The 11,537-nt window shown below is 40.1% G+C and overlaps 1 protein-coding gene across 8 annotated transcripts in view; it reads right to left on the bottom strand.

Annotated features, from left to right (window-relative positions):
* LOC122552613 (kinesin-like protein KIF13B) overlaps nt 1-11,537 on the bottom strand; it is a 166,761-nt gene that overhangs the window by 26,069 nt on the left and 129,155 nt on the right. For all 8 annotated transcript variants that reach the window (XM_043695370.1, XM_043695364.1, XM_043695366.1 and 5 more), the window contains 7 exons: nt 9,833-9,965; nt 7,548-7,694; nt 7,006-7,035; nt 5,405-5,504; nt 4,637-4,763; nt 2,778-2,833; nt 1,065-1,189 (listed from right to left, as the gene is read on the bottom strand). In XM_043695370.1, coding sequence (XP_043551305.1) covers nt 1,065-1,189; nt 2,778-2,833; nt 4,637-4,763; nt 5,405-5,504; nt 7,006-7,035; nt 7,548-7,694; nt 9,833-9,965 — 718 coding nt within the window. The remainder of the gene's footprint in view (nt 1-1,064; nt 1,190-2,777; nt 2,834-4,636; nt 4,764-5,404; nt 5,505-7,005; nt 7,036-7,547; nt 7,695-9,832; nt 9,966-11,537) is intronic.

The raw sequence follows: 11,537 nt of genomic DNA, 5'->3' as shown, positions 1-11,537 counted from the left end.
GACCTCTCCGCCCCCACCCCAGTCTGACCTATCACCCTCACCTTGACCTCTTTCCACCTATCACATTTCCTACGCCCCTCCCCCAAGTCCCTCCTCCCTACCTTTTATATTAGCCTGCTGGACAAACTTTACTCATTCCTGAAGAAGGGCTTATGCCCGAAACGCCGATTCTCCTGTTCCCTGGATGCTGCCTGACCTACTGCGCTTTTTCAGCAACACATTTTCAGCTCTGATCTCCAGCATCTGCAGACCTTACTTTCTCCTTTTCAGTTCAGAATCCATCACAATGCTCTGGATCTAGAGTCACATGTAGGTTAAATCAGGCAAGGACGATAAATTTACTCTCCAAAGGACACCAGCCAACCATAAAGGCTTATATGACAAACAACAATATCTTTATGATACCACTATCAAGACTGTGATTCATATCCAGATTTTTATTAATTAATTGAATTTAAAATCCAACAGCTCCACTGGCAGAATTACTTGTCCAGTGACATTACCACTACTCTGTCATTACAAATTCACTTCCAACTCCATTCACAGTTTTGCTCTAGCAGTGGGATACAAGAACTTTAACTTCTTAAATATTTGAATTTCAAAACTGTTTCATGCTTGGCCCGATTCAGTTTAGGATTTATCGTATTCGAACAGATAAATATTCTGCACCTGCTGTAAACCTCAGTGCATGAATGATAAATGATCCTCACTTCTTTGCTGTAATCTTACCTTGAAAAATGAAAACAAAATTCTACCCATTATTAAAAGTTGGGATTGCTGCCCCTTTCTAACTTGACATTTTTATTCCTGAAGAAGGGCTTATGCCCGAAACGTCGATTCTCCTGTTCCCTGGATGCTGCCTGACCTGCTGCGCCTTTCCAGCAACACATTTCCAGCCCATTTTTATTCTCCCTACAATCCTGGTTTCAAGGAAAGCTTATAAAACCCCTTTCCTTCCTCAAATGCACTTTTATTCAGTCCTCGCTGTCCAATGTTCTACCTTGCTTTTCATTATTAGAAGTTCATTTAATCTGAAGATATATAACTATGGAGCGTTCAATCACCTCTGGCTCGTGATGCTTTGCAATCTGAAGTTCAAAAATGTCATCATCATCTTCATCAGTAAGGCTGGCATCCAGTGCACCAGGTTCTGGCCCATCCAGATCTTCACGGGAGCTGAAGTCATCAGCTAATGGTGAGTGAGCAAGGAAAGAGAAGAAAATAGCAACAGCACTAAATACAAGCATAACATCTATTGGCACTGTTAAAAAATGTTTTAAAAACTTTTTCCTAGCTAATGGCATTCCTCTGCTGTGGTCTGTACATACATATGGATAATTAGATTAGATTAGATTACTTACAGTGTGGAAACAGTCCCTTCGGCCCAACAAGCCCACACCAACCCACCGAAGCACAACCCACCCAGAACCATTCCCCTACATTTACCCCTTCACCTAACACTACGGGCAATTTAGCATGGCCAATTCACCTAACCTGCACATTTTTGGACTGTGGGAGGAAACCCACGCAGACACGGGGAGAATGTGCAAACTCCATACAGAGAGTCACCTGAGGTGGGAATTGAACCCGGATCTCTGGCGCTGTGAGGCAGCAGTGCTAACCACTGTGCCACCGTGCCGCCCACATAATGAGAGAGCTTTAATTGTATTTCAGAGATACCTGTTGTCTCAAGAAAGTGAAATGAAGAATTGTGGAAAGACATTCATTGCATTGCTAGCTACCTTCACTCTTGTCCTCCAAACTACTCAGAGGGGAGTGACAAACCTAACTTGGTGGCACTGGCATTTGAAATCAGGAATCAAAGAGAATGGCAATCAAGCATAATCCCATGGGTCAAGGAAGAAATTAGACTGAGACAAATCCACCCTGACAAGTCAGGTGCTGGGTGAGCAAAGTAAGTTAAGGATAAACTCAGCAGCAGTACTTGTCAGCCTGGGCAAACTACTGACACACTTGTGCTCTGTAAAAAGCATTTTTATCCTGATCGAAGTGGCTCTGCCCCAAAGCTGCTTTTAAGAGAATATTTCAAAATCAGAAAAGGGTTTAGGTAATAAAAGAGAAACTATTTCCAACAGTTGGAGGATCAATTGCCAGAATGCATAGGTTTACAGAGAGGGTTGAAGAACTGGAGTTAACACGAGAAAAACATTTTACATAACAAGTGGTTAGGATTTTGATGGGGGAAAACAGATTTGGTCGCAATTTTCAAGGTGGCATTGAAAAAGGTTTGGGAGAAAACATGTAAGCACGTTGGGAAAGAGTCAGGGAGTGGGGGACTAATTTGAATCTGGATTCAAACATGCTAACAGTCAATCAGTTGAATTAGGTTCATCTGCGATTTACCATAGTATACTTAACCTTTTGGCTCATGTGGGCTAAACAAATTGAGGAACGAAGATGAATCTTTCAAGATTTCACAAACTCTAAAACCAATCTAAACCTCCCAATGCTTGCTGCTTCCAGTTACTTTACTTGGATGGGGCATGCAATCTCGAATTTAATTAGATCAGAAAGTGGACAAATAACAGTCCTCTCTCATTAACCTGGACAGGTTAAGCCAGCATTATTGTCATTGCTTGTTAAAATAGAAGTACTTGTTAAAATATGATATAAAAGATTGCTTTCACCAATTTGTCAGGACATGAATGATACTGCTCAGATCACACTGATTACCCATCCTCCAAATTTTAGAAGAAAAGCATTTTTTTTCCCCTTTCAACTAATGCATTATAAAAGAAAACAGAACAAAAAATTACCGTTTAGATCAAGGAAAACAACAGGAACATGTGTTTCCATTCCAGCCACTGGGCTCCTACAAGAAATTCCGAAAATCAAATAAATATTGTAGGGATAAGCAATTTACCATCTCAAATGGAAAAAACTGAATGCCTAACTTGCAATAAAAATTTAACCTGACTCAACTACTACGAACAAATAGTCTAGCTCTAATCACGCAATTGCGGAGTGCGATTTGCAAGATGTTGGTTAACTAAAACATCTTGGATTGTGTGTAATGTGTAACAGAATTTGATTTATTAAAGTCACAATAAAATAAATGAACCTGGGGATACAGTCATTTTAGATCAACTATTAAGGGTGAATTTTGGAACCATTACTGCTCAATGCTGTGACTGACGACATCAATTCAAAATCATGTAATTTGGATTACTGGATAGTTATAAAGAAGCAGAAGACAAAACCTCTCTACTTTTAATGTTTTAGATCATCAGAATTTGGCAATTCAAAATGCAAGGTGCAGAAAGTTGACTATTCATCTCAGTTAACATTAAATATCTAATTACATGCTGGCCTCTAACTGCTGATGAATCTGCAAGCATTACACAACTGTTCACTTTGTCACGCTGATGCTGCCTATCTGCATTGAAGTGCACAGGCCCATTCAGGAGGGAAAAAAATAGCATATTTAAATACAGCTTGTGTATTTGCATGTGGAGGAGTAACAGAAACAGGAGTAACACCACATTTGAAAATGGAACAAAGAAGAGATGCTTGCAATTTTGAAATTGGGTTTTCAGTCACCAGGTTCCAGAGTTGCCCAGACACAACAGGAAGGTGACAACAGGGCTGGGTACTTTGGCTTCAACAGACAGCTGGAAACAGGGTTGTATTTTTCAGCAGTCAGATACAGGGGCTGCTTTCCTATGAAGGAAGGCTGCTATCTTCAAAGTCAGAGACCACTGCTGAGACAGGCAGGAAACCTGGGACTTACAACAGGAAGGCAAAAAGTAGTCTTTACGGCAGTTTCTATCGACTGCCCTGACTGCGGGACCATATTGGGAAGTTGATCCTACGTGGCTCCTCAGATTTGAGCTATAGGGACAATTTGAATAGGCTGGGGCTGTATTCCCAAGAGCATCACAGGCTGAGGGGTGACCTTATAGAGGTTTATAAAATCATTCGGGGCATGGATAGAGTATTTAGACAAAGTTCTGGATTAGTGGTGCTGGAAGAGCACAGCAGTTCAGGGAACATCCGAGGAGCAGTAAAATCGACGTTTCGGGCAAAAGCCCTTCATCAGGAATAAATGATGAAGGGCTTTTGCCCGAAACGTCGATTTTACTGCTCCTCGGATGCTGCCTGAACTGCTGTGCTCTTCCAGCACCACTAATCCAGAATCTGGTTTCCAGCATCTGCAGTCATTGTTTTTACCTAAGTAGACAAAGTCTCTTCCCTGGGTTGAGGGTGTCCAAAACTAGAGGGCATAGGTTAAGGGTGAGAGGGGAAAGATATAAAAGACCTAAGGGGCAACTTTTTCATGCACAGGGTGGTACATGTATGGAATGAGCAGCCTGAGGAAGTGGTGAAGTCTAGTACAATTGCAACACTTAAAAGGCATCTTCATGGATATATGAATAGGAAGGGTTTGAAGGGATATGGGCCAGGTGCTGGCAGGTGGGACTAGATTGGGTTGGGATATCTGGTCAGCATGAACAAGTTGGACTGAAGAGTCTGTTTCTGTGCTGTATATGTCTATAACTCAATCAATGGCTCCTTCCATGCTGTACATCTCTGAGTCTATCAGTGGCTCTCACCATGGCAATTCACAACATTCAGCTGAAGAATTTTATTTTGGTTAATCAATTTTAGGACAAACCATTTCGCTGGGGATCCTGGGATTCCACTTCCTGCTGACGGGACCATGACAGCATTCCTCTCCTCAGTTAGAGTTAATCTTCGTTCTAGCAACTGCGCCTCTCGGTCTGCATCATCTTCAGATTTATCTGAAAGATACATGGCATCAAATTCACATCTGACTCCAACATAACGAGAGGAGAAACTGGTGCCTGAAGTAAGATAGCAAAAATCCTGTTCAAACCACGGAGAATGATGGGAGACTGCCAGCACATGCATTATGTCAGAACTCATACGTCACCAACCATGGACAGGACATTTCACATCTAATTTAGGCGGTATATTGGCGTGCTCAAAACAGAAATGAACTTGATCAGCAAAATACTTATTTCAACCTCAGATTCATAACAGTATATTAAGAACATTTGAATTCATAATGCAGCTTTCTCTGCATTACTTTTAATGACACCATGGGGCTGTGATGACCTCTACTAGTGTGTGGAGTCTGAAAATCAGATTGCTGAGGACAAGAACAGATAGCACACACATAGAGGAGCCTGCTGATACTTACTATTCAGGCTCATACAATTATAGCTGAGTGAGTTCTGATGGGTGAATGATGCTCACAGATTGACATCTCTTGTGGCTTACGGCCTGAAAGGGACAAAGGGTAAGAATTGGAAAGACTAGGGCAGCAAAGACAGAATTTAGCGGATGGGCTGTAATCAAGAAATGCTACAGTAACAGACTGATTATTCAAAATTGTTGCCTCTGAGCTTGCTTCACTTACTAGGTTTGCTAGCAAGTTTCTGTAGCTGCTTGTCAAGGTATTCTTGCCTCTTGGTCAACGCACTTAACCATTTCCGACGTAGCTTCTCTAAATCCCTCTCCTGTAATATATTAGAAAGAGTTAATGTTCTTGCTCAACGTATCATCCATTTCTGTCCCTTTACAATACATTTATCATCTCCTGGCAAGACAGAGTGCCAGATATGGAAGTACACCAATCAAAGGGATCTCCAACACATTGGGACTCAAGTCATCAGCAACACTGTTGGAGGAGTCACACATTTCAAATAGATTACAGGCAGATCTCAAAATCACGTTCTATCACACGCATGCTATCGACACAAGACAAACAAATTGTTCACATCTACATTTCAAGAATGTCTTTAAGCAAGTCCTCAAGTTGGCCAGGATCAGAGCTGAAGCATGGCAAGTCCTCTCTGCTGACTGGACTGCCTGGAGACAATATGTCAGGAAGGGCATGATAAAAGCAGAGGAACAAAGAAGTGACCAGATATTGCAAGACAGCGCACCAGCGGACAAAACCATCAGTCAACTTCAGTCCAAAGTTATTCACTTATACCAGCTGTAGAAGTGACTTATGCTCACAAATTGGTCTTGCCATGTCAATCCAGCCCCTCGTTTCCCAAAACAGATGGATGTCTCCGTATAATAAAGTACATTTCAGTTAATTTTAGGATATTAGTACAACTAAAATTAACTAGGCAATCTAGATCGGATTTTTGATAAATGTAAACTATAAACATAATATTGTCCTCTTGAGCATTTTTCCTTATGTTTCTAGGATGCTTGTTGTTTTAAATGAAAAAAATATTGCACCATTACAGTCAGGAACTCTCTTGCATGACCATAAACAAGATGTTGGACTATGGGGAGTTTTGCTCACATCTTACACTTAACCTGACAGTGCTCAATGGAATGGTGAAATGAAAAGACGCTCAATTCACAATAACCCCTTCATATAAAACATGCCATATACTGTCTCCATCAAAAGCTGACAGTATGACAGTTTAAAAAGGTATGTACTTTTATACAGAAGATGTGGTAATGATGTTTCCACTAGTAGGAGAGACTAGGACCTAAAGGCAGAGTGAAGGGACGACCCTTTAGAGTGGAGATGAGGGGAAATTTCTTCAGCAGAGGATGGTAATCTGTGGAACTCAGCCACAGAAGGCTGAGAGGTCAAGTCATTGAGTGCCTTTAAGACAGGTTCTTGAGTAGTAAGAAGAACAGCGGCTACAGGGACAAAGCAGAAAAATGAAGTTGAGATACATATTAGCCATGATAGAAATGCAGAAGAGACTCAATGGGCTGAATGGCACGAATAATTTTGTAGGAACAAGGAGTGAGTTTCATTCAACAATAATCTAATCAAAGGAAAGCCAATAGTGCTTTCTTGGTTCTCAGTCTCATGCAACTCTACCAGACGTACCAGAGCTGAATTGCTTAAGCTTTTATACTTGTTGAAAGCTGATTTACAACAACATTTGTGTGGCAATTGTACCAGTGACAGCCAAGAGAGAGCAATTTGCATAAAATGAAGGCCAGAATAGACAGCAGAATAGTAAAGTTATCAAATCATACCTGGTAACTGTCCATGTCATCTTCCTCTTCCTGTGTAAAAGGTAATAGCAAATGTCAAAGCATTGCTAATATAGGTGAGGTATACAGATTTATTAATTGGGTGAACATTTCACCTAAGCAGCATCACTTTATAAAGCACAACATGTTTACTTCACAGTTACACAACATGCATTAAGTTCTTTTCCTACAGAGCATGACTTGAAGTAGACAAGGTTGACTATGCCAGATCGAGTCAGCACCAGAACTCACTTGGAATCAAGCAACAGAGAACCAGGAACAGTCATAGCAGCAGAGATTGCAACTATAGTTATAGTCTACAACTCAGTTATCTCAAATGTTTAGTTCGCATTTTGCTTTCTTTCCATTCAAACCGCCTTTGCCAATTCAAAATGCAACATATGCCAAATTCCTAATACAAGATAAAAACATAGTTTTGATTCCAATAGTTAAATCCCCCATTGTGTGCTCCTCTGTGCCATTTCTAATTAATCATTTTAAATTGTTCTGCCATTATCAACAGTAACAGACCTGAAACCTCTTACCATGTGAGCATCTGGATATTTCTGGTTTCTAGCAGGTCTGGTTTTGACACATCCCACAGCAATAGATAGAACTGCTTCAGCAATTAAAGGCAACGTCCCAGAATCTTGGACTGACCTCACTTCAACTTGAATACGTCGAGATTGACCCTGAAAAATGATGGAACAAAGATGAAGCACATTTTTATCAAAAGACTAATATGTTGTTCACATTAAAAAAAGACAGAATACATCAGAGACAACAACAGGCTCATAAGGCAACTTTCAAACTAATGTACGAATCATAAGAAATGAAATCAAGTGAATAGCAACCAACATAAATTCAAAGAAAGTTCCTCTCTGACCAACAACCTTCACATTGAAATGAACAGTGATGTATCGTACCCAGTCGTTCAAAACCCATTTGTCAAAATTTCCTTTAAAAAGCCATCAATAAATTTACTGTAAATCTTGGGAACAAAATTTTGAAAAAAACTGGCTGTATCATTGGAATGAGCACAAACTTGTGAAATGATATGGAAATGTGTAGACCCCAAGAACTGGCATTTGGGGTCACTAAATTTCTCATCTAGATCTGTAACCTGCACTCATAACCCCTTTACACATTGGTCATATTTTCGGGCGGTATCAAACTAGAAAGGGTTGGTGAAATTAAAGGAGACACTCAATCAAATGAGTTAAATACAATAGCTAGAAATCAATGCTCGATTCAATTTAATGCTACATAGAGAAAAGAAAAATGGATGATCCACATTTGCATAAATGGCGCAAAAATAACTACAGATGGAGTTTTACATCTAGAAAACTTAGTTAGCTTGATGCTAGACATGCCCAATTAAGAAGGGCTTATGCCAGAAACGTCGATTCTCCTGTTCCCTGGATGCTGCCTGACCTGCTGCGCTTTTCCAGCAACACATTTTCATGCCCAATTAAATGCAGAACACCAATCAACAAGGCAAGAAAATAGTGAACTGCATAGCCAAAATATTACTATATCAGACAGACAAAGCCATGATCAAACTACCTAATATATTCAGCTGACTACACTTTATATACTGTGGACAGTCTGATCATTGCTATACAAGGGGAACATGCATGATCTGGAAGTTACAAAGGGCTGAGCTACAAGTAAAATCAAAGCTTTTAGCCTTGAAAACACATTCCTGCCTGAGGCATGATCTCAAGAGATGCGCATAAAGCAGGGCAAGTGTTTGGAAAATGGAGAGAATTAATATGTGAATGAGAAATTAAATGAGAATTAAAATGGAAGATAGGTGTATGAATAGGAGACAAGTTTAGGATTAATACCATGATGTTCTCTACACTCATCAACCAGTACACTGAATGGAGTGCACAGTTTATTAGTGCAGGCAAAATTCTGAAAACATTTCAGAACTTATTGAATATTATCACAGTGGTGAGAGAGGTTCTTTTTTGAATGGATGAACTGAAAATATGCTGAATAACCCTCCATAATCTGTAACTATCTGACAATGTTTTGAACTATACTTACAAACGTTTGGTCCAGGGAAATGATGTTAGCATTATCTACATTCAGAAGTACAAGTCTTTCTCTATGAGAATGTGCATCACATGTTTTTTGAGAGCCAGCTATAATAACATAGTAATAAGCAGTTGAAATCCAATAATAATAGGGATGAGGAGGTCCTCCAGATTCACCAAGCCACTTTTTGAAGGCTTACTTGACTAAAGAAAAAAATCCTAGTTTCTTGCTGCATCATCAACTGATTGCTGGCACAATGGTATCACCTATACAGATAAAATTTGCTAAAATATTCCACAAGAAACAGGAACTTAGAACCCAACCCATCATATGACAAGATACTTTGGATACTGGTTGGCAGACCAGACCTCAATGCTATGATACTGAATAAAACCTGATCATCTGTGAACAAGTACAAGGAACTGCTGTCGTATTACTCTGACAACCCAACTGCATCACTAACTTCTCCGAGAGGAAATGGCTCACAACTCCTCTCCTACAATTCTGGCTTCCACATGACTAACTAGATTCTTGCACTATATGGTTGATGCTTGATGTATTTTGACTGTGTATTTTAACTCGGACAATAAGGACTATTTAGTGTGGGTTGCACACAGAAAACACATTAATACATCATACTAGGACCTTATATGAACAATTGCACTGTCTTCCTTCTGCCAAAATCATATTCTTTCCATTCCACCTCAACATTAGACTCCAAAAGGACTTCCAGACCTCTATCCTCACTGACGCACAGCTTGGAACTCTCCTGCCCTCCAGTTACCTGCCGTAGCTGAAAGATGCCACCGGTGAAAACATCTTTCGAGAAGGTCACCTCCACAGGAACATACTCTCCATTTTCATTCAGTTCCAATATTTGGATCCAGAGTTCTAACTTTCGCATCACTTCGCTCCACCTGTTGATATAAATAATCGCCCAGGTACACAAATTATTATGCTGTGAAACAATGGTTAAGCTGAATAGTCATCTAAGTTCCTCCTGTATAACAAGTTATTAGTGGCGATATTTAGACAATGTTATTTTCAGTCACAGCAAGAGGTTTATTTTAAGATTTAGTTCTTTCTGATGGTGGGTTGAATGAAATATAAATAATTTATTACTTCATCTTACCTTAAATATCATATGTTCCACCACGATGCACTTTGATCAGAACATCAAAACAAATCAGTTTCTGGTTTAAAGGTGCAAACTGAACATACTTATGAAACCTAATCATTCAGCCCTCTTATGGCACAGTAGTAGTGTCCCTACCCTTGGAGTGGGAGGCCCAGGTTAAAGTCCTACCCTCTCCAGGCATGTGAGCAGACTGATGTGAGCATCTCTGAGCAGACTCATGAGAAAAATAGGTCAAGAAAACCTACTGAGCACATTAGCATTGATGTAGGGGAAAGAAAAAGCATGCAGTCCAAATATTGCACATATAATGTACCAATTAAGTGCACTGAAATCCAGCCATGAACAGCATGTGCCTGGAAACTACTGTTCTTCTCTTTCGAAAGCAATCCCCAGAAAATGAATACTTATACATTTGTTTCTCAAGTTATTAAGACTATGGTATCTCCTGGCAATGGTATGTACTTCTAATGTAAATTTTGCCCAGGTATCAGCCCAGGAAGGGTGCAGTAGATACTACAGCAGACAGTTAAAAAATAGAAGGTGACAATTTGAGTGAAAGAATTGAAAGTGACTCATCAGGACTATCAACTGAATTTGGCAACAATAAACTTGTTTGAGTTTGGAAAATCTATTATTCTTCAGGGAAGTCAATCTGATATCCTTACAGAGTCTGATCATTTGAGACTCCGGGTCCATAACAATGTGGTTGACTTATCTCTGAAATGACTTAGCGAGCCATGCGATTGCAATGAATAACTACAAAATCTGAACAAAGGAATGAAACTGCACAAACCACCTGGGATTGGAAACTACAATGTTAGACACAGCCCATCAATCCCGCAAAATCATCATTACCAATACGCAGAGAGTTGTGTCAAAATTGGGACAGCTGTCCCTTGGACTTGTCAAACAACAGCCCAACTGTTATATTTACAGAATCATACTACACAGCTATTATCCCAAACACCACCATCACCATTTCTGACTATGTCCTGTTCCACTTGCAGGACAAGATCCACCCAGATATGTTAGCACAGTGGTATTCAATCAGGGAGGAGTTATCCTGGTATACTCAACATTTATTCCAGACCCTCCCAAACTCTCTCAGTAGCAGGTCAAACATATGCTAAATGGGACCAACTTCAAACATATCTAACAACCAAAATCTGGATATCTAGAATTAATTAGTATCATCAAGCCAGGAGACCAACTCTAGCTTGATGAAAAGTGCAGGGGGATGTGCCTGGAGCAGCACCAAGCATCCACAAAAATAAGGCACCCGGTGAAGCTGCATGACATGACTACTTGCATGTTAAGCAGTGGGCATCACATGACTACTTGCATGTTAAGT

This window comes from Chiloscyllium plagiosum, chromosome 9 (genome assembly GCF_004010195.1).
Source record: "Chiloscyllium plagiosum isolate BGI_BamShark_2017 chromosome 9, ASM401019v2, whole genome shotgun sequence".
Taxonomy (NCBI): domain Eukaryota; kingdom Metazoa; phylum Chordata; class Chondrichthyes; order Orectolobiformes; family Hemiscylliidae; genus Chiloscyllium; species Chiloscyllium plagiosum.
The sequence above is the reverse complement of the archived record's forward strand: the minus strand, read 5'-3'. Positions and strand labels throughout refer to the sequence as shown.